The sequence below is a fragment of the Callorhinchus milii genome, unplaced genomic scaffold (genome assembly GCF_018977255.1).
Source record: "Callorhinchus milii isolate IMCB2004 unplaced genomic scaffold, IMCB_Cmil_1.0 Scaffold7, whole genome shotgun sequence".
Lineage (NCBI taxonomy): Eukaryota > Metazoa > Chordata > Chondrichthyes > Chimaeriformes > Callorhinchidae > Callorhinchus > Callorhinchus milii.
Genome location: NW_024704748.1, coordinates 10,988,422 through 11,011,476, shown reverse-complemented (window position 1 = coordinate 11,011,476; position 23,055 = coordinate 10,988,422). Strand labels below are relative to the sequence as shown.

Here is a 23,055-nt window from a genome sequence, read left to right as displayed (position 1 = left end):
CTTCATTTGAATAATCTGGCTCTTCTTCCTTGTCAAGCCTGCTAACGTTACTAAGGCCTATGTTAGTTCCCTTGTTGATTCCTTCCAACTGCCAGACTAAATAACCTTGCCATTAACCTGCTCCTCTTCCTCTCCTTCCATCGAAAACATGATTATAGCCAAGATCTCCATCTACAAGAGAATGAAACTCGCATGTTGTTTTGATTGCGGAGGCTGTGAGCGTGACTGCGCTTGCATGTCAGGCAGTGTACATAGTAACATGGACACCCTTGAGAGAACCTTCCCACTTTCTTCTGTCTCTGTTAATGATTGCTCCACCAGTTTACGTGCCTGTAAGTTTTATACCATGCTGTTCCATGTCAATTGTATGTGGAGTCGTCCCTTTTGTGTTGTATTCTGTGGTCCGGTGAGCTGGTTTTTGTTTGGCTGCTGCTGCCACAGTGTTCAATGGGCTTCCTAGTGTAAAATGCTGGCTATGTGTGCTTTGCTTGAGCATGGGTCTGTACATGTGCATGTGAGACCCACTGTGCAGTGTTGATGTTCTTGGTACTGTGCAGTACTATTGAAATGCATTTTTACTCCATGTCTTTGAATGTTGTTGCGAGTAAGCTATGGACAAGTGACTTTATTAAAGTTAAAGAAAGTGGCAGAAAATGGTATGTGCACAACCCTGGGGAAAATATGTTGTCGAATTTAGCTACTTTCTTTCCAATTATTACTTTGTTATCTTTGGTTATGCAAATGTTCTGTTGTCTTCTCTCTCTTTCTCACTATCTTTTTCTTTCACAAGTACAATCCCCACCCATGGCTTCATTGGCCTGGAACAGTGGCAAAATGAGATGTACAGTACCACATTTCTATTCAGTCTCTGTTCTTGGCTGTTGTTTCTGTGTATGAAGTCAACTCCCCAACTCCAGGCAATTAGTCCTCAATGTATTGCAGCTTCTCTGGTCCCACAGCTCTTTGTACTCGCTACTGGAGTTCAATTGCATCCCACCTGGCTAATGCACCCCCCATCACTTCTGCACTACCACAAGTGTGGAACGTGGTCTTCAGATTCCTGCCCAGGTAGAAAAGGCAAAACCACTTTAGATTTATCCCCCTGACAGGTAACCAGGATACCAGCTTTCATCTGCTTGAGAAGGAGGGCCCAGAAAGTTCCAAAGGACAATTTGGGTTGGTGTGTGTGTGTGGGTGGGGGAAGAAAAGAGAAGAAAATAAAATAATTCTCCTTCGTGCAATAACAAAAGCTGCCATTGTCTCCTGGGGGGAGTAGGGTGGAGAAGAGTGGGTAAAACTAGTCTAAAGTATCTTGTAAAAATGCAACTTTAATGCCTTGTCAGACATTGTGTAGATTTAGGCAGCTATTGGTTCCCTTGGCCTGAAGCTTTTGCTAGTTTTACACAGGCGGTGGGATCTGCAAAATTCAAATGATGAATTAAAATATTTGAGCCAGCTATGCTGTGGTGTGACAGATCTCTGTAAAAAACAGTAATTCTGTCATTTTTAGTTCACAGTGTAATGCCCATTTCCACTTGGAGGTCACATTCAGTTTGCATCAAGTTGATCTGAACTGAGCAAAATCTCTCAGCAATTAGACTCCCCTCTGCCCAGAGTCACATAGAGTTACACAGAGTGGTACAGCGCGGAAACAGGCCATGCGGCCCAACTACTCTATGCTGGTGGTTATACTTTACACAAGCCCCCACCCCTGCAATTCCCCTCACCCATATCTCTCTATTCCCTTCTCCCTTATGTACGCATCAAGTTTTCTCTTCAATGCACTGATGCTATTTGTTCCAACCACAGCTTCTGGCAGTTGAGTTCCACGTTCTTAATATCCTCTGGCATGAAGAAATTTCTCCTAAACTTCCTATTAGCTGTCTCCAGAGATTTCAGTGAGCTGACACGCCACCCTGCGTGAAGGTTGCTATATAAGTGCAATTTGTTGTAGTTGTAGATCTATCAGTATATTTATGTCCTCCGATTACGGTCAGTTCATGGTATGACCCTGCCTGATACATGTGTTGTGATATTTTTCCAGGCTGAAAAGTTTCTGAGTATTCAAATCAAACTATTTAACAATTTATCATCCAAAACTCTTGACGCCGGCATTCTCGTCCACATCAATCTCCACTCTAGTCTGCATCACTCCAGCCCTTGCCAGTCTCTACTGGCAGATCACAGCAGATCGATTTCAAGGTCCTCATCCTCACCTACAAATCTATCTACTCTCTGGCACCTTCTTATCGCTGATCTCCTATCCTACTCTTCCGCTCGCCCTTGCAACTCGTCTAACTCAGGTTTATTCCAGCCTGTCTGCCACCATCAGTGGCAGAGCTTTTGCTTCCTATGCCCCTAAAGCTCTTGTACTCCTTCCTTTATCACTCCTCTCTTTCTATCTTTAAGTCTTGCCGCAAATCCTGCCTCTACAGCTATTGCCTGTCTCCCTTCCCTCTTCCCCCTCTCCCATGTGTGAGATGTTACCCTATGTGAAGGCGTGATATAAATCCAGTTTGCTTTTGTTATGGAGAAGGTGAGTATTTACTGCAGGGTACAGTAAACAAACTACGCTGTTAGTTTGACTCTGAATCTACACAGCATATGAAAATTCCGATTGAAATCTGAATGGTACAAAGTGGTAATGTGCAAACAGAAGCACAGGTTTAACTGTGTGTGACAGGCACTGTATCCAGACCTTTAAATAGCGTGAGACCGGATATAAACAGATTTGTTATTACTTAGTATTTCTTTACTTAAACTTAAGTTGTGATATTTGTTGCAGTAGTCTACACAGTGAATTTTTTTTAAACTTTCACCTTTTTAAACTCACCGCATACACACATTCTGCCATCATTTGTAATGATTCATTTGGCTTGGGTTCCAACCCAAATAAGACAAAAAGTTTATCTCTCCTGTCGGATTGGTGGTTCAAAACTGTAAATCAAGTACAGTATAAACCCCAAAAAACACAAACGATTCAGAGCCTGTTTAACTGAAGCAGCTTTCCCCCCATCAAAGGACAGTGAGTGGCAAGATTCCGATTTTCATTTAATTAATATAAGCAGATGTGAAATGGTGACTATTTGACAATTAGAAATGGCAGCAGTGGGGGTTGAATCAAAGGGAGGTCAGATGTAGAGATCACATTTCCTTTCTTACATTCTTCAGCTGCTTTAACAATCAGATTGAATTAATGTCAGTTCAGCTATGATGGTTTTTGCCCTTTGTCTTTTACTGTGGTACTAGATTGCTTCCCTAGATACTCATTAAAGGTCATTATATCATTACTTGGCTTGGTTTCGGTGTGGACCCCAGTAAGGTTAGCACACTTCATGGTTTTGTTAGACAATTTTCTTTCATTACAACACACGTTTTTGATATTTCAGTGTGATCGCATAACCCATTCCATGAATTGTCACAAGCAATAGCAGTAACTACCTCTGACTTTTTCTGGCCATCTTGCAAGCACAGGCTGCATTTCAAAGGGATTTCAGAGAATCCACAAACTGAAATCCAGACTTTCACTTGTACTGTACTAAAGACAGACTTTGTTTCTTGAACTAAATCCAAGGCTCACTGCCCTTGATTGTGGCTCATAATATTTCATTTGCAGTAGACCAAATAACACAGGGAAAAGCCACAATTGAAGCAAGCATTTGAAACACTTTTTTGTGGTATCTTCTCCCTTGTAAAATACACAAACAAACCCCTATTTTGTTTTGGTTTCTAGCAAGTGACATCCGTTTCAGGGTCATTTCAAGCGTGTATTTACAGCAAATACAATCACATATTTTAGTGACATTTGAAGAAAAGCTTGGATGCTTACACTGTGATGCTTGTCCAGCGGTTTTGTCCACAGTACTGTTGACATGACACAGAAGCAGCTGCAAGGTGATATTACCACAGACAAACCAGGAGTCAAAGTGGAGAGGTGGGGGGGAAGGACAAAGAGCAGTGATTGGTGAGGGTAGAAGGAGACCAATTTTACTGATTAGAAACTGCTGACTCTACAACTTGTTGTATACGTTTCTTTGAGGAACTTGCCTTGAGTAGATAAGCACTATAAATTAGTGGATTGACATGCTGTGTCACATAATGGTAAACATAGGGATTTGCTCCCATTATTTCCTACCCCCCCCCCCCCCCCCATGAACCAGATCAAAGCTGGGCCCTTGGGAGAGGTACAGAAAGAAGGGATGGGCAAGGATATCACCCGAGGCTGTTCTCACACTGCTGATTATAAAGCAGCATTGACAGAGGTCTGGGAGCAGCTAGACTGACTGCAGCCTTAGCCAGGAATGGTATGAGACATGGGAGAGACCTGAGGAGGACAGAAAAATGACTTAAAATTGTGGAATTGAATAAAAAACGAGAGCCATAAATCTACACATATACTGATGCAGCATCTGGCACTTTATGGACATATAAAAATAGGAACAGGAAGAAAGTATTCAGCCCATTGGGCCTGTTAGTCCAGTTTGTCAGATCCCTTACTCCACCTTTGCTCCTTGCCCCTTCAGGGAGGAGGGTGGCCTGAGGTGGAGGCAGCTTCAAGACAGGTATGTCTGATGCCAAGATTGCTCAAGTAAATTAAACGATTGATGTTGAGTGAACCTGCTAACCAGCATTGTTCTTGGACCTCTGGAACATCAAGGTGGCTGGCACATCACAAGTTGTCCTCCATAGGTCCTCCCACCACATTGAAAGCAGATAGCCATCAGATAGCTTATAAGGAATCTCTGAGGCTTGGACGACAGCTGTTAGAAAACATTACCCATAGTCTAGATTCATAAACACACACTCGTATACATACAGGGCTTGGTATCCACCTTGATTGATGTGCTGAGAGTGAGCAGTTGCTGCTTAGCTTATGAATGTCCTTTGAACTGGCAGAGCTATCATTCAATGGGTGTGGGGGGGTCCATACTGTGGACAGGCGCTATTACTCCCCAGTGAGAGAGTGCATATTTCATTCCAGACACTGGGAAATGTCCTTGTGCCAGTGGCATACATACATGGAATTCTTGGTCTGTTTTGTATACTCTTAACTATAGTGATGTTTTTCCTGCATGTTACAGACATCCAGCTGACCAAAAGCAAAACCTGTTTCTCTTTTAAACATTCAATTGTTTAAAAGAGTGGGGAGGTGGGGTGGGGGTGCATTCCACCATTACTGTTAAGTGAGAGACCAATTCTCGGAAGCTTAGGGTCTTGTGTTGGGGTAGGGAGGAGTAGGGGACAAACATCTTCACCCGACTCCTCTCACATACCATGTAGTGAAAGCTGTAGGTGGTTCCCCATCTACTTGTCATATCAGTCATGGCTGACATTTGGCTCAGCATGGTTATATAACGTGGAAGTAGAAAGTGCTTTAGTTTTTGAAAGAGGGAAAAAGAAATGTCTGCAATCTTCAGGAAACTTTCAAAAATCTGGAATTTTAAAAATGGTAAATCACAGTGGACAATATTGTTTTTTTAAAAAAATCAAATGTTAATCTGAACGGATACTTACTGTCAGTTCTTTTGTGAAATGAAACAAATGGGCATCTAATGCAGTATTAACACATTAACAAGGCAGATTTGCACTTGTAATTGACCGTTCTGGAGCAGCAGGAACAAAGAAACGTTGTTTCCTTGTTTGAAGCTGTTTTCTTGTTATTAAGGCAAGCGCGCCTTAATAGTGAAGGATAGAAGGTTGGAATTGTTCAGAGAGCACCACGGTATCAGCAGAGCAATTTAAATTTAAAATATTCCAAGTGAAGGTAAAAATGAAAAAAAACTGTTTTTGACTTAGCTGGAGAAACATTCCACAGTTATATTGGAGCTCTGACACTGATGACAGCCCTCTTTTCAATGCAGTGTTCACAAGTGATCTGAGCTCACTTCCAACAGGATTTGGAGCAGGAAACCACATTACATTTACCTCTCCAAATCACATTAGCCAAGGGTTGACAAGAACTCTGCTAAGGTGCAATTAAACACATGCTCAGAGCTCCACTAACTGATGCCAAACTCCAGTCAGCTTCTGTGGTGAAGAGCTGGTCTTGTGGATAGCGCTTGAATAGCATTAAAACAAAACTAAGGTTGCTCAAGAACTTTTTAGAAGCCATTCAATAAGAATTGATCTGGTGAAATCACCTCCTCAGGGTGAATTCAAGCATCATTTGCTTTTGATTGTGAACCTAAAATAGTACTTACCCTCCTGCTTAGCATTGGTTCAGTGACATTTGTGGATTGAATTGACATGTAAAGAACAGTGTCAATAGAGTATTAAAGAGATGGTGGTGCTGCCTGTAATAGTGTGAATTCTTGCGATTATTTTTCCCCCCACCACCAGATTTACACACACCAGCTCAGTTGTATCCATATTGTTATTGATGCCATGAAATCTGCCTGGTCAGGCTATTTCAGTGCCACAATGTAAAATGTAACTTTAGAAAAAATTGGAACAGGTGTAGGCCATTCCGCTCATCCAGGGTACTCTGGCATGAAGTTTATTGGCCACTCTTAAAATTCTGTTTTCCTGCCTTTCTTTTTGTTCATGTCACTTAACAAACCTTATTTGCCATGTATTTACCTATCTTAAGTTGTGAGTGCCTCTCTATACTTCATCTGTGGTCTTCTGAGACGGGATATTCTGTATTCTCACCAACCTTTGTGAAAACAACATTTTTCAGATTTCTCTTCCGATCATCCACTTGTGTTATAATAATAATCCTTGCATTTGATATAGTGCCTATCACGTCGTTGAGACATCTCAAAGTGCTTCACAGAACATATTGTAAAGGGAATTGGTTGTATATTTTGTGGGCGAAACGTAGCAGCCAATTGCGCACAAGAGTATCCCACAATCAGTTGTGGATTGAGTAACCACATTATTATATATTTTTTGAAAGGAATATTAACCCCTGAAAACGATCTGCCAATCAACTATCAACCGGGTTCCTGTTTACTACTAGGAAAGCAGAAGTATGTGGAGTAAGGAAGCTTGCTTAAGGTTTAGACCTGCCCAAGAATCAAACCAACATCCTCTCGCTTGTGACTCGAATGCGCTAACCACTATCCTACAGGACTTCTGTTGTGTACAAGTTCTGATAAGATGAATGGAGGATATGCAGAATACCATTCCGTTCTTTCTAGTACAATATGAATCTGGTGAAAATACATTTTGCAGTGTACGATTCTATCCAATTGAGCCGTGTGGGTATCTTCTCTCAAGTGTTAGATTGCCATAAACGATCCTCACCCAATTGTTGTATGCAGACGTCTTCTCCCAAGTGCAGATTAGAGTGTACATTCCCATCGGCTCCTATTATGTATAATTCCTGAACCAGGTACAACCCTGAGCCAAATAGAACATTCCTTGGCAAATGAGTTCTTTCTTTATCAGGGTTTGACTACATTTAGCTGCAACAAGCTAGTCTGGATGTTAGACCAACTGTAAAAACAATATTTTAATCTTATTCAATCTGACTTCTATTCTGCTTTTCTGTTAGCATTTGTAGAACAGAAAAGTACAAACATTATAGGGAGATCCAAATACTTTGACACTTTCTATAAACTTCTACTTATTTGTACCCTATTTCCAACTGTGCTGTTTAATGTCATATAAAAATCTGAACTGATAGCTTTTGGGACTTGAAACTCGCAATATAGACTGACATTCTATTGAAGTGCTAGGGGTGTGCTACATTGTCGGAGGTGCCATCCTTTGGATGAGACGTTAAAACTTAAAAATGGCACGGCCCAATTCCAAAAGGGAAGGGAATTTCTCCCAGTGCCTGGCAAATATCTTCCCAGATAAAATTGGTCACTCACTCATGGCTATTTGTGGGACATTGCTGCGGGCAAATTGGCTGCCATGTTTGCCCTTAAATAGTTTCTGCACTTCATAGTAAAATTTTGTGAAGTGTTTTGAGATATCTCAACGGCCTGATGAGGCGCTGAATCAAAGACATGTGTAATTGCCATCACTTATCCGTGCTCAACCATAAATGAATTATTCAGTTACAAAAATTGTTATCTGCACAACTTTGGTTTGCTAAATGTTTGTATTTTTTTTGAGAATCAAAGTGCATTTTGGCACTGACACTCATAGTGAACATCGGACACTGAAGTCGAGCAGGACAATTGGCAACAGAGGAAAGTGTCCCTTGCTTTTCCCCAACAATTTACCCAAGCCTCAACTGTACAAGAGCAATCCCCAAAGTACAGTTGTGACATTTCCATTTTGTCTGCCTGCCAGCCAGCCATGTGCCCCCTTTAGGTGAGATGGTAAAATTAGTGCCAAATTTGCAACAGTTTTATCTTCTGAAAGTACAATCACGTGAAAAAAGATTGACAGCGGAAACCATTTGAGCTGAATTTGAGCCCGAGTCCTAGAGTAACAGGAAATGTAACAAAGGCCTTCAGGTCCCCGATTACATCTTTTGTGAAGTGGCCTTGCAACATTTGCTTACCTAAGTAAGCAATTGTTCTTTTGTACAAGACGAAATATTGATGTATAAATGTTGTAAGAATCAATTTGACTTTTTTTAATTGACAAAAACACTATTGCTTTTGGAGGTGAGCTAGGAATCAAGTGGAACAACACAGTATGGATATTTTTTGTTCCATCATCTATACAGAAGTACAAATTGAAATGATTAATGTGAGTGCTTTTTACATTAGTATAAACTAAAAGTGTATTTATCATTACAACTATCCAGTTGAACTCTTACAAAGTTAAAATCATGGAAAACATTATTGCTCCACAGAGAACAACTCATTAGTTCCCAAGCAGGCAACCATTTGACAGGTGGCAGAACAACTGATATTGGAGCTGTACAAGCATTTTTCCATGTATTGTCAAGGCATTGGGCAGGGCACAGGTTCCGGAATTAATTTATTAATCAATGAATTCATTATTTTATTGTTTGTTTATACAGGTAATAATCGGTGCATGGAACGGGAGAGTAGAACCTTGAACAGTTGGAAGAGTGGTAAAGGTCAGGTCCCTGGACTCATTTAAGAAAGCACTTAATACTGTGATGAGAAGGCAATAAGACTGGTATTTTGCGAAGCTGAGGTCAAAGGGCTTCTTCCTTTGAATTTCTCTTGTGATCAGTTGGGCACAGAAGCCATGACAAAAGTTAACTCCCAAATCCCAAGGTTCCCTCAGAGGATGCATAGCCTTGTAGCGTTTACTGACAGGCAGATGCTAACTTGATGTTAGTTAGCCCAATGGAATTATTTAGCGTGCACGTACAAACCTTTAGATTTGTGGTAAATACAAATTGCTCGATAAATTTATACAAGTGTGCGATCCTGAGAAAGACAATTTACATCCCTGCTTTGCTTATGTAAACAACCAGGCTACTACCATTACATTGTCAAGGATTTTGACACATAACTCTTGACAGGTGCTTCTCCAGTAAAGCAAAGTGACAGTCAACAATCTTAGAAATTGATAAGTCATCACATTTCATGGTTGTTTGTGGGACCGTGCTGTCACAAAATTGCTGTCACGTTTTTCCTGCAAGAAATTGCATTTGACATTAACTACTAGTGAAGTGTTTGTACCATTCTGACATAAGACACAATAAAAATGTCTTCGCTTAAACAATTGGAAACAATAAAAGGTAATTTCACCTTTTTGCCTAGCCCTGTTTTACGCTCAGCCAAAATCACATTCACAGTACCTGGTAGCATGGTAGTCATTACGTTAACAATTCTTAAGTGCGAGTCAGTTCTACCTTCAGTTGCATTTAACTCAGATCAAATCTTTGGTTACTACAAATATTTTCCTTACGGATCAAAGAAGAGATCTTGTGAAGAGACCTGTCACTGAGCGCATTCTGCAGTCTGCCGGATTACAAGGGCAAGTGCACGACTCATTGATTAGTTGGACTCATTAGCTTACTGTTCTGAAATTTTACTGAGGATACTGTGATTGGGGAAATTTAGGTCCTTTTAAGGTTAATAATTACTGTTTTGGTTGCCTTTTTGGATGGGGGTTAGGAGAGGAGCAGTACATCTTTTTTTTGTGTGTATGAAATCCCTATGTATTCTGCATAATATTTAAGGCATGAATGCACCAGATGCGGGAACTATTCCTTTATTAACTGTGAAACCTATTCCTCGGAAATGTTAGCCCTGTATGAACATGTTAAAGGGGCTGTTGCATATAACTGGTCTTATAAATGCAGCCTATGTAGGCCAACCGGAAGAGATACTGAAGGTTTAAGAAGATAGGTCAGAAATTTCTATTGCTGAAGGCAGTTGTTAGCGCGGGCTTGTTACTACTGTGTTTCTTACTAGGGTCACTGGAAACTAAATAGCGAGTGGCTTGTTGTGATGTGGACAGGCTGGAAATGATGCTGTCCGCATCTTGTGCTGTGAATTCAGTGGAAGGTTTATATGTGGTGACATGGAAATTATGTTTGCATTTTCATTTTGGTAGTGCTGCTGGTTGTCATGAAACTCACCCTGACAGTTCTTTACCACCAGGCAGTAGATTCTTCTTGTAACATTTTTTGTGCAGGACAGATGCTACGCAGTTATTTTTCAGAGGCCTTTTGCTCTGGACTATTCCAAGCGACAGATGCCAGGACAAGAACTGTTTCTCATGAACATTTCTGTCACAGCTCTGCCTTGAGCCCAAAGTGTGACCTTTTGTGAATAAAACAAAAGCTTTTATGAAGAAGCGAAAACCTTCATCCAGAGCAGTCTCAAAGCAAATTTCGGGTCCTGTTCTCTTCCTCCGTCCACCTGGATTAGAGGTCCAGTATCGCCCCAGCTCTCCAAATGCAAGCAGCAATCGGTCTTGTCACTTTAGAATTTAATAATCGTCGTGAGGCATTTCTTATGTGAGTTTTAAGCAAATACATTCGGGAGAGAAGAAGATGCAGAAAAGCAATTAGATTGCCCAGGAACTCTTGCATGTTCAGCTCCGGGTAGTCACCACTCTTCATTTTTACTGTCAACACTGTTTACAGCTTATTTAGGTCTTATCTTGATCATAGAATTTAGCATAATTGTTTTACTTGGTGGTCGGGGGGGTGGGGGCGGTTATTTTTCCAGCGGAAATCTTGCGGGCCTGATTTTTAAAAGGATGAGCAAACCCCTCTTCCCTCTTAGGCATTTTGTCTCATCCTCTCTTCCCTCTGCCTCTCGTCCTTTCCCCATTCTAATTGTAGGCTTTTCTCCCAGGAATCCACAAGGCTGTGGAACTGAATTGAAGTGGACAGGAATGTTCTGGCACAGGATGCTGACTGCATGATGGCAATTAATGCTGCCTGTCTTCTGCCTTGTGCCGTGTTTCCTTGTGTTGTCGTTAAGCACAGCGTAAGGTGGCACAGGTGCACAGGTTGTGAATTTTAAAGCGAGCTGAGCCAACACAAGCATCACCCTGCTATTTCTCCCTCGCTCTGCTCTGCTGATCGAGGTAAGAGAGACACTCGTGTGCAGTGTTTGGGAGCTCCTCGAGGTTGGCATGCTTCGAGACAAACGGGATGCACCACATTCAAAAAGCGTTTGCTGGTAATGGCACCCATTTTATACACTCTTGGTTCATTTCACCAGAGATAGAGTTTAGACTCATGTGGAGTATAAGCACTGGCATGGACTTGTTGGCACTGTTTGTGCCAACAGTGTACTGTACAATCTGTGTAAATCTATGTAGAATGCTGGAGATGAACGGTACTCAAAAGTGGCAATTTTCAGGATGAATGCTCAAAGCATAGTGCATACTCGATGTCGACCTTTAAAAATCAAGTGCTTTGTACTTAATGTATCTATTACCCCCTCCTTCTGCTTGTCATCGACAACCTCTCATGGTGCATGATGCACATTTATTGTTACTCCCTTCCTTAACCTGTCATTTTCTTTCCATTGTCTTCAGCAAAGTATAACTATAACGGATTTATCACCTCAAGTAAGTCATTGATTTGTCAATAATTATTAATTTTTCTGTTGCCTCCCAACACGGTTTATTTCTGTATTCCTTCTCCTTTAATCCATTTGTCTTTCTGCCCACACATGTCATTAGTTTCATTCCATTTCATCGGTATTGTCCTTTCCGAGACAGTGCAGTGATTACTCAGTTTTTTTTACACAATTTGTTAGTCGCTGGGATTTGGGGATCTGAAGACACAACCGGTTGTGGCTGATGACCTGTTTGGCAGGTGAAGCAATCTGAGTGTGCCTAATCAAGTTATCTCATTACCATGGTAACGGGCCCTTCCTGCATACGCCATGTCTTGGCTTCTCTCACCCCGATCTTGCTTCTGCACCAGTCTCCCTCATCCCCTGGCCTTTCTCCCTCATCAGTCCTCCTCGCACTCTAGCCATCCGTTTTGTGGAGAGCTGCGGCATATCACTGTATTTGCTACTCATAATTAGAGCTGGTCGCCACATCTTTAAAAAAAAGTACACAGCCCAAGTATGTGAACGTAAATCATCTTTCTACAAATCCTAGTATTGCTTGCAAGAACAACAAATTACGTTTGTATAAGACCTTTCTTATCAGGAGGATGTCCCAAGGTGCTGGACAGTCTAGGATTTACATCTGAGCTGGGGTTGGGATCAGGAGGGGTGGAGAGCAGGGAGGGTGGGTGTGGGAGGATAACTGAAGGCGCAGTTGAAGAGGAAGGTGTTGAGATGGGCATTGAAGGAGGCAAGCGAGGTGGGGTGAGGCGAAGGGACTGTGGGATGGAGTTCCAAAGGGTGGGGGCAGAGAGAAAGAAGGCCTGACCAATGATGTTGGGCAAAGCAGGATAGGGGATATGGAACAAGCCAGAGTCCACTGACCTGGTGATTTACCACTTTATTTGGTGATTGTTTTGTTTGGAACCTTGATTTCTAATTTACAACGCGGTGCATTTGGGTGGGAATCAAGCAGACTGTTTTGAATGTTGGATGAATTTCACGGACAGCAGGTGGTGCTGTGACTTAAGGAATAAATCTTGACTGAGCCCTGAGACGCACATACAGAGTGCACATATCGGACTATGGACACAATAGCAAGTTTATTTCCTCCTTCTGTTTATTTTCCCCAAGTATTTCACAGCCCTACAGCCTTTGCAAATGTTCCAATTCAGGTCAATTAAATAAACTGTAGACAGATCAAATGTCTTTTTTATTTTTCTTTATAAGTCTATAAAGTTTTACAACATCCAAGGGGCCACCTTGAGCTTGAGTTAACTCCCACTGCTGAAGCTATCTGCTCGCATCCCATTGCCCTTGCTCTCCCCCACCCCTAGTATTTATCCAGTTCCCTTTTGCAATGGACTCGTCTTCCAACAGCTATTTGTGGAAACCCATTCCATATTATAACAATCAAGCAAACATTCTCTTCTCATCTCCTCTTTCCCCTTTTTTATTTTTCATCTCCCGGTGAAAGAAATTCTGTTTCGGGAGCTTATTCTGTGTTTTAGAGATTTCAGATGGAATATGATATATTATAACCAATGTTGCAATTCCGATTTACAGTCTTAGTGCTTATGGCAGAAGTGAAACTTGTGCCTCTGTAACATTGGAGAAGAGGGTCTGTTGTTTGTTCTTGTGGCTAATGCAGTGTTCAGTAGTGGAGTCGCTGGCAATGCTTTAGCACATGTTGCTTTACCAGCCATGGAACAAAGGCCCTTAAACTCTCGAGTTAACCAGGCTGGAGAATATAAATAACCAGGTTCAAGGAAGCCACATTTTTGTTGACGAAAAGCATGCATACTTTTCTTTTTGTATCTGATCTTTTCAATTGCCAACCAGTCTTTACATAACTGATAAGAAATGCGCGGCAAACTCATCATTTGCCTCAGTTTGCGCAAACAGACAGCAGCAGTCTTGATCATTCTGGATCCTCTGTGAAACTGCCACACTGTTTATTCTCAAACTAATGCTGTATATGTTTGACAACGCACAGATGAATCCAGGAGTTATCGGTGCGGGGGTTTGAATCTAAGCGGCAGCTGACGTTAGAATCAGCCTCCATGTATAGCTCTAAGCTAGTTCGGGGGAAGCTATGCTGCTATATAGTATGAAGGATTTTTTTTGGGAAATGCCTTCAGTAATGTGTGGAAGAGAAATATTTTTCAAGAAAAAAGCCATTGGCCTGCATTAAAATTGAAATGAGCTTCATAAGTAATTCTGAAAATTTGTGACACTTTGTGATCATTTAACTAAGATCCAAAATAATGATTACATTAATTAAAACCCATCCAATTACCTGGGATTACCTATTCAAAGCTGAAGTATCAAATGTAGAGTTATATATCTTCGGGCTGTTTGCTTCAGAAATCTAGTCTGCCTCAAGCATTTGATGTGAGTTTTATGCATCTTTCAAAATCAAAATTGCAAAGACTTTTTTTCCATAGGAAATCATAAATAATGCAATGGCAGTAATGTAATATTTATTTGTAATAAGTTAATTCATGGGGAGATTCTTGTGATTATTCATGGGGCGATGTTTATGTCATTAAGTGCGATTAAAGATGTTTGCTCTGAATATTTATATTTATTATTGTGCACGTCTCCCGTGCCTCTCTGAAGTTTAAATTAATCACACTTCTGGTTCAAATTATTTCATGCCATTTACAAGGCATTGTTTATTACGATTTAGTGTTACTGCACCTACTGTTGAAACATGGATATCGGTTGCTTGTGCTCTGTGTTCTGCTGTTGGCGAGTATGGGAAAATCTCCTTAAAATTTGGCATCAGTCAGAACTGTGATTGGTGTCACCCATCACTAATACCAATAATTTGACGGATAAGATGCATTTGCTTTATAAATGTGTGTAATGTTTAGCGTGTGTGTACGCATGTGTGTCTACATGTGCTGTGTGCGCGTATGCATGAGTGCTTGTGTATATGTATGTATGTGTGTGTGTGAGTGAGTGTATGTGCAGTGGAGGAGGGACTAAAATGATATCCTACCTCTAAAAATAGATGTAATGGTGCTAAATATTGAAGGGAAATTAACTGACTTTAAAGCCTGTCATAGTAGGTCTCTGAGCCCTCAGTAATGTCTCTCTCCTGCTGGCATCAAGTGCCTTCTGCTCTGTTCTGGAGATATTCAGCTTGTAATGTTGTGCTGTCGCCAGCCAAGAGTTGACATCCTCCTCCTTCCTGCAGTGTTTGTTACTCAGAACTTGATTGAGTTCTCAGGAAAGGATATACAGTACTTAGGTTAAAGGCTTATTATTGTGAGAACGAATTTGCAAAATACTGTTCCGAGTAATTCACCAAATACTGAAGAATCATGGGGGTGGTTGGGTCTGAGAGGTGGTTGGGTCCTGTAGCTCAGTGGTTAGAGCACTCGCCCCTCAAGCGAGAGACCTGGGTTCAATTCCCGGCAGGTCGAAACCTTGGGTAGGTTTCCTTACTCCACACGCCTGATAATAATCCCTCAAGAAAAAAAATAATAAAATTGGTCACTTCAATCCACGACTGTTTGTGGGACACTGCTGTGCGCAATTGGCTGCTGCATTTCGCCCACAAATATAGTCAATTCACTTTACAGTATATTTTGTGAAGCACTTTGAGACGTCTAGAAGACGTGAAAAGTGCTATATCAAATGCAAGGATTATTATTATGTCCGATTCTTTTCCCCAAACTACAATCTGGGTGCTGCTGAGTTACACACTCTGCAGGAAGAAGGGGAAGATTCACCTGTCTTGCTCTCAAAGTACAACATCACAATGTTTGCAACCAAACAGTGTATCATGTGATAAGTAGAAGAACAAGATTGTTTGTTCAAGATCTTTTTGATGGTGTGAGGCGGTGGGGCTCTAGGATGCAGATCCAGAGGGTGGGGGCAGAAAGGCCGAAGGCTCGACCACCAATAGTGGAGCAGACAGAGTGGGGGGTATGGAGCAGGCAGGTACCCTTCGAGTGGAGGGAGTGGACAGTTGGTAAAGGTTTAATAGGTCACAGTGGTTCGGAGGGGCAAGACTGAGGAGGGCTTTAAAGGTGAGGAGGAGGAATTTGAACTCTATCCTCTGAGAGATGTGGAGATAGTGAAGCCGAGCGTGGATGGGGGTAATCGGCTCACAGAGCCAATATAGGCACTTCCCCACAGTGTGCAAGGAGGCTAGGTCAGCAGCCCAGTGACATTGCTCCACATGACTCCCTTTCAGGTGGGTCAAGAGTGATGACACCTATAAAGGCGGTCTCTGATCTGCCTTCCTTGAATACAGTGGGACTCATTGGGCAACCAGAAGAAATATTTTCACATTAAGTGTTTTTATTTTTGCAATAATCCACATGGCCAAATTTATTTCATTAATTTATGCTTAATGACTGCTACCAATGATGTAAACTAGTAATTTGCACTGTGGTACATTATTGTTCAAGTGGTTAAAAGATGGATAATAATAGTCTCAGGAGAAGATGATGGAGATAATGTGTGCGTGAAATTGTATGGTAAGTATTCATGCGCACTGTGTCTGACGATGCTGACGCTATCCAGATCGTGAACAGCAACAGACCAAGTAAATACAGACCCTAGTACACCGTACGCTTGTTCTTCCATTCCCCCACCTGTCATCACATTTACCCCACCCGAAAGGTTACAACTGAGATCAGACATGGGTATTAATTTACTTTTGCTGATGTTTAGCATTCAATGTCTTCCACATCTGTTTTGCACTGACAATTTAACTGCAATGGGCATTTCTTTTCTGTTGTTGCAGAAATGAAACAAAAAAAAGACCATTTTGCCAACAGTAACATCGTGAAAATGCAAATGCCTCGTTGTGCTTTGTTTCTTAATGTGTCCACTTTATTTTTTTTTACTTGGCAGTAAAGGATGAAGCTGAACCAGGTTTGCTAAATGACTCACTTAGAGCCCACTCCACCAAGCCCCACACATTGCCAAATACTGTACCTATTACAGAAGGCCCTGAAGCCGTGCGGCTTGTTAATAACCGTAAAGGAAGCCTCTACTTGTCCAGCGACCCTTCACTCAGGCGCCTAAGTCTGCTGAATACAAGTGATCAAGGAAGAGGTGCCCAGTGTAGGTTACAACGTGCACGCAGCTTGCCTGTGAAATACAGATACCACCCCAACAACACTACTTTCAACGATCTCTGTAGGTTTCCCCTCAGCTGCACTCATCAGCTGTTGCAGACACATATGCATGGCATTCTAGTTTTGGGTGTTTTTATTTTGTTCCCCCCAAAAAACTAAATCTACCAAGTGATGATAGGACAATGGTGCCCCCTCCAGATGTGATCCTTTTCTGATCTGGTGTGAACTCAACCTCTGCTCAATAGTAACCTAGAGATGGGGGGTGGGTGGGGGTTAAGCAGTTGGAAGAAGCGGGAATTTACAAATGATCTTACATAAATAAATACAATTTTCTGGCTTGGTCCAAAATAGGTCCTCTTTATAAGAACTGCTATTTTCTGAGTTTATACCCATGTAAACTTCACTGTGTTTTGAAATTTAAGTGAGCTTTAAAAAATGGTTTCCAGTACAATCGCTGCAGTGTTGTTGTGTTGACGTAACGTATCGTTAAGCAGAAATTTGAGGATACCAAAAAAAAAGTAGCAAGGTTTGCTGACTTAATATAATTTGTCACTGATGATTGTCAGCCTGTGCCTTCTTGTGCAATTTGCTGTCGCGTTTCGCCCACAACATATACAGTCACTACACTTTACAGTATATTCTGTGAAGTGCTTTTAGACGTCTTGAAGATGTAATAAGATGCTATATCAAATGCAAGGATCATTATTATTACTTGGAACTCTTTCCATTTACTATACTTTGCTGCGCAGCCCCTGGATGTGTTGCTGCAGATTCTAACCCACCACTGTACACGCCACTCTGTGTACATTATTCAGATGGTGCAATCTCTAAATGTGGAGAAGCAATGCACTGTCCCAGTACAATGTTACCCCAAACCAGAGTCAAATCTCTAACAACTAGGAAATAAAGAACAAAATGACATTGCAAATGAGGATTGAAAACAGCTGCAGGCTTTTTGTAATAATATATTACACCTTTAAAGGAAAAGCATACGTCTTTCCCAGGTTTTGTGGATCACTCTCTCGGGGAATCATGTCATCTTATCACTTGCCAGTAATAACAGTTTGAAGTTTGACTAAACATCTTCCAGAAAATGATTGAAAATTCCCGAGCCAGAACTTTTCTTTTAACTTTCAAACCAGACAACATCCCAGTCCGCCCATATTAAACAACCCTTGAAATTATTTTCTTTCCAGCTACAAGTCTGGCTGTGGCTTGAGTCTTCTGTAGTCAGACACACTTTAGCAGAATTTTTTTAAAAAAAATTTATAAACTAATCTCTTACTAATTCCATACTAGACAATATTGCCAATTAAACACAGTAAGTGCTGGCAGATATCATTACAAACAGGTTAAAAGTCACGGTGAAATGTAACTCAAATAATCAGGCTGGATTTTTGAGTTGTGTCAAAGCAAAAGTTGCAACAGTTAAAATAATGCGGTTCACTTCAGTAGAGGACCTTTTTTGCTCTTTTGTCGTCTGCCATTCTTTGATTCAGGCACACAGCATTTGCTATGGGTGCTTGAACGGGTTTCTGTTTGGCATGGCTCCCTAAGAGCTAAAAAGGGGAAGCAGAGTATATGGGAGCAGGGAGATGTGTAGAAAGCAAAGCCCAGACAGTAACCTTGTACCAAGTTTTTTTTTGCAATTCAGTATTTCCATTTATTTCTTTGCCAGTGATGGAACATCATTCCTGACAATTACTCGAGGCATAGTTTTTATATTCTCTCTATCTGCTCTCTCCTCCTCTCGTCACTCAGTTCTAACCGCCTGTTAACTCTGTACGATTGTCTGCTTCGCTCAGATTGTTGTCCCGATACATGTGTCTAGTTTCTGCGGATAGTTGAATTTGTGAAAAAAGTCAACAAATAAAGCATCCTTTATTTCCTGATGTACATGTGTATTTGTGGATGGGTTTGCCCACAAGAACATACAGTGTCTCCACTTTACAGTATATCCTGGGAAGCGCTTTGAGACGTCTTCCCGTCTTGCAAGGCTCTAAATCAGGCGCGAGGATCATTATTATTTTATTATTATTTATCCCAAAAGCCCTCTATTTGAAGGAGCTCAGGAATAATTTTATCCCTTCAGTAAATTCATGAATGCAGTCTGACTTCCATGAATTTTCCTGAATGTGTCGTAAACAAGGTGTCTGCTGAATTTAGCAAGATAACCAAATCTCTTATTCAGTAAATGTATTTTAAAAAACACCTTGAACTGAATGACAGATGAGATATACAGAAACAATGTAGTGTGGGTTTAAAGTCTTCGGAGTGTTAAAACGCAGCTAATGTAGACAACCTGAATTAATAGTGTCTCCTTAATGGATTAAATCCTTGGGTTACACCTTGCCTGGCTTTTTAACGGGCAACTGCACTGACATTCTTTGAAAGGCTGGAGATTACATTCGGTAGGATTTTCTCACACACTTGTTTGTTTTGCTCAATCCTGCAAATTCCTTCATAGGTCCCCTAGTCAATGCTGGTTCAACATTGAAGGTTGTGAGCCAGAAATAGTGCGTTAATGCTGCATGCTCTAGAGTGACACCTCCTTTAACTGAGTGGTTTGACTTCTACTTAAAAAGAATTACTGTTGTATTTTAGATATTTAACCTGTACAAAGTCTGCAATTTTGTTATTTACCCTTTCTGAGTGGGGCAGATGGTTCCTTCACCCACAACCTCCCAAATTAAAACTGTTGTCCCTTCCCTGTGCGTCCTGTTTTGATTAAAAAATGTTTTCCACTTTCCTTTAATTGATATCGTGTGTGCGTGTGTGTTTAGTGCTTAGGAATCTTGAGTGCTAGATTATCTTAGTCATGCCATTAGGGTTTTGAACTGGTTTGTTTTTGATTAACACGTTAGCCCGTACTTAGTCCTCATTTGATTTTCTTTTCTTTTCCCCGAGTAACTGTTCATTGCTATATAGTGGAGATCTTTAACTTTTATAATGAGTCACTTTCTGTTTAAATATGCATTTTTTTAAATATTTAATTTCCATTTCATATCCTTCTGAAAATGGCTCCTAATCTCACATCTTCCGTATGTTTGCAGTTGCAGTTGAAGATGAACATCCATCAGCATTGTCACCCAAAAAAAAGCAGCGCAACGGAGGCATGCGAAATTCACCCAACGGTTCGCCCAAATTGATGAGGTAAGAAAAGACAGCTAAAGAACTCTCTGTCTGAAGAGAAAGGGAGCAAGCGAGAAAAATCCTTAAAGGCTGAAGTATTTATTCTGTCAGCCTGTCAGCGGTTAATGATAGAGCTGAAAAATTTCTGTCATGAAAGAGGGTAGGCAAAGCTGTTAGAGAGAATGCAGGCTTTAAACTCTCAGCTGTCACCTCAGTCTGTCCACATGTATTTCTTAAACAGCAATGGCACTAATGACAGCAGTAACCAATCAGAAAGACTCATACGGTTATCTTCCCTCAGGCTATTCCCTGTGTCTGCGAGTCCCTTGGAGTACTGTTTTCTGTACTTGAGGCCATATGTGAGATGTATCGTAACAATGAAAAATGAACCCAAATTTTTACATTCCTTTTATCTTGTCCTTTTGCATTAAATTGTCATTAATTGATTTTGACTCCAAAGAGAGAGAGAGTGGGCGGGGGGTGGGGGGAGAGCTAAATAATTGGCGGGTTAGGTAACGGGAAGTTTATGAGCTGGTGATGAGTGAGAGGAACATTTGGTTGTTGCCGTGTCACGGGTTAACCTGCGCTCGGTGTTTGACAAGTAAACAGCTTCATCCACTTAGCATATGAAACAATTGTACAAGAAAATTGCTTGGGGTTTACAGAAGCTCCAAACCCTTTTTTTTCCAGAAGAACAGAAGGTCCCTGTTTACCAAGTAAAATATGCACCAACCTCTTTTGATCTCTGCGCAGTAATAATTCTGGGGAGTGGGTTGCACTCTTTTGGCATGCTTCAAAGCTGTGCCGAACTTTTGCCGCTGTAGGGTAATCCTTTATATTAGTGGCCCTCGGGTAGTCGAATGACAGGTCTTCTGTGCTATGTGGAGCTTTCTCAAGTTGTAGTCCTCAGCAAAACGTGGAATTACTGAACAGAGAATCACCCGGGCTTTCAGAAATTCGTTTCCCGAAGATATATCATACCTTAAATATTACATATTTTGGAATTACAAGGTACATTTTATGGGCAATATGAAGTGCTGGTTTAAAGCAGCCTAAGGGGTTCTTATTGCACAAAGGTGAAAAAAATGGTATATATTGTATCAAATATGGTTTTTACAGGCAGATGTGCCTCAAGGCCATTGTAAATAAGTAATGATCAACAGTTTGGATGTGGGTTTTGAAAAGCATGCCTTTGTCAGTTTGCATGATGGGAGCTCAACATTTCAAAGAGCAGCTTGCTTTCATTGCCTGGCGAAGTGGGACTGAGGGAGAATAGTCATCCCTGCTAGTGCTGTCTAGTCAGCATCAAATTGGAATTGCTAAACGCAGCTTGAACACCAAGCACAGAACTGTTTGAGCCTTCACTATAACAAGTTCTAACGAGTGCCAGCCCAACATTCTTTATATGAAATTAACACTCTTCTGATGGATTGCAGAAGGTCATCGGATACCCCGTTCTAATTGTAGTCTGCAAATGTTAGGTCTATTAATCACAACGCATTTGTTCAGATCCATCAGAACAGAGCATTACGGTGCAACAAATGTCGCAGTTATTCCCTGTGAGTAACAGTGTTCGGCAGAGTTTGCCAGTGACAGGCTGCGATGAGTGACAGTTTGTGAAAGATAGCTATCTTGGTGGAGCTTTTCAGCACCAGTCAAGGCAGTCAGAAGAGATTGAAGTGACAGAGGTCCATTGACTGAATGGTGAAACACACAGAGCATCATGAAATATTCAGCCGCAGTGTAAAATCACTAAATGGTTTCTCAGTTATTAGCACCTGTACTGACTGCGTACATCTAGACGACTGAGATGTTAATGGACAAATGTTTTGTCACGATGATTGCGAAGGGCTGAGCGAGCGTGAGTGTGGAATTTGAAGGGAAATGAACACGAGGTTTTAGAAGGAATAATTTCCTCGGAAAATGGAAGGTTGGGACTGTCAGATTGATGAATAAAACACCAACCCCCACTGGTTACATGGCCCGGTGGGCTTTGTGGTTTTGCTCCTGGCTGTCGCTTGTAAGACAGCACAGGTTGCTGTACACTCGTACTGCATTAAACACAATTTCTGCCCTCACTGCCGCTCACAGATTTGATGATACATTTCTGGCTTGCATGCTCCCTCTCGGTGATGTCATCAGCAGATGTAGGGTCAACGTCCATATGTATGCGGATGACACCCAAATCTACTTCTCCTCCTCTAGCTGAGAATCCCAGTCCGCTGATGTCCTGTCAGCGTGTTTGATGGACATTATTAATAATAATCCTTGCATTTGATACAGTACCTTATCACGTCTTCAAGACGTCTCAAAGCGCTTCACATTAAGGTCTGGATGAGCGCAAATTTCCTGCACCTGAATGTCAACAAGACGGAAGCCATACTCTTCGGCTCCCGTCATCGTCTTCTCTCTTGCAGATCTGAACTCCTCAACCTCCCCGGGCTCTCCCTCAGACTCACGGAGCCCATGCATAACTTAGGCGTCAGGTTCAATCCCCAGCTTTCCATTTCATCACACCTCTATTCCCTGATCAGGACTGCTTGTTTCCACCTCTGCCGGATTGTCTGCCTCCGTCACTTCTCTTTGACCGTGCCTTCAGCTCCCCTCTCGACTCTCTACTCCCTCCTCGCTCCCTCCCTTCCCTCCCCTCACCATTTCCCCCTTGCTCGGGTTCTGACCCAACTGTACAGCGCCTTGGGACGTCCTCCCGACGTGAAAGGCGCTCAATAAATGGAATCTTGTTGTTGTTGTCACAACCAACGCAACCGAAACCCTCATCCATGCCTTTGTCACCTCCCGACTAGACTATTCCAATGCACACCTCGTTTTTCTCCCCAGCTCCACCATACACAAACTCCAATTAATCAAAAACTCCAGCGCCCAGATACTCACCTGCACAAAATCCGGTATCGCCA

The 23,055-nt window shown here is 41.6% G+C and overlaps 1 protein-coding gene and 1 non-coding gene across 2 annotated transcripts in view; both read left to right on the top strand.

Annotated features, from left to right (window-relative positions):
- kcnma1a (potassium large conductance calcium-activated channel, subfamily M, alpha member 1a) overlaps positions 1-23,055 on the top strand; it is a 325,301-nt gene that overhangs the window by 270,076 nt on the left and 32,170 nt on the right. The window contains exons 20-21 of the mRNA XM_007898488.2: positions 159-332; positions 20,062-20,161. Coding sequence (XP_007896679.1) covers positions 159-332; positions 20,062-20,161 — 274 coding nt within the window. The remainder of the gene's footprint in view (positions 1-158; positions 333-20,061; positions 20,162-23,055) is intronic.
- trnae-cuc lies at positions 15,269-15,340 on the top strand. The gene has a single exon. It is a non-coding gene; the product is annotated as a tRNA-Glu (tRNA).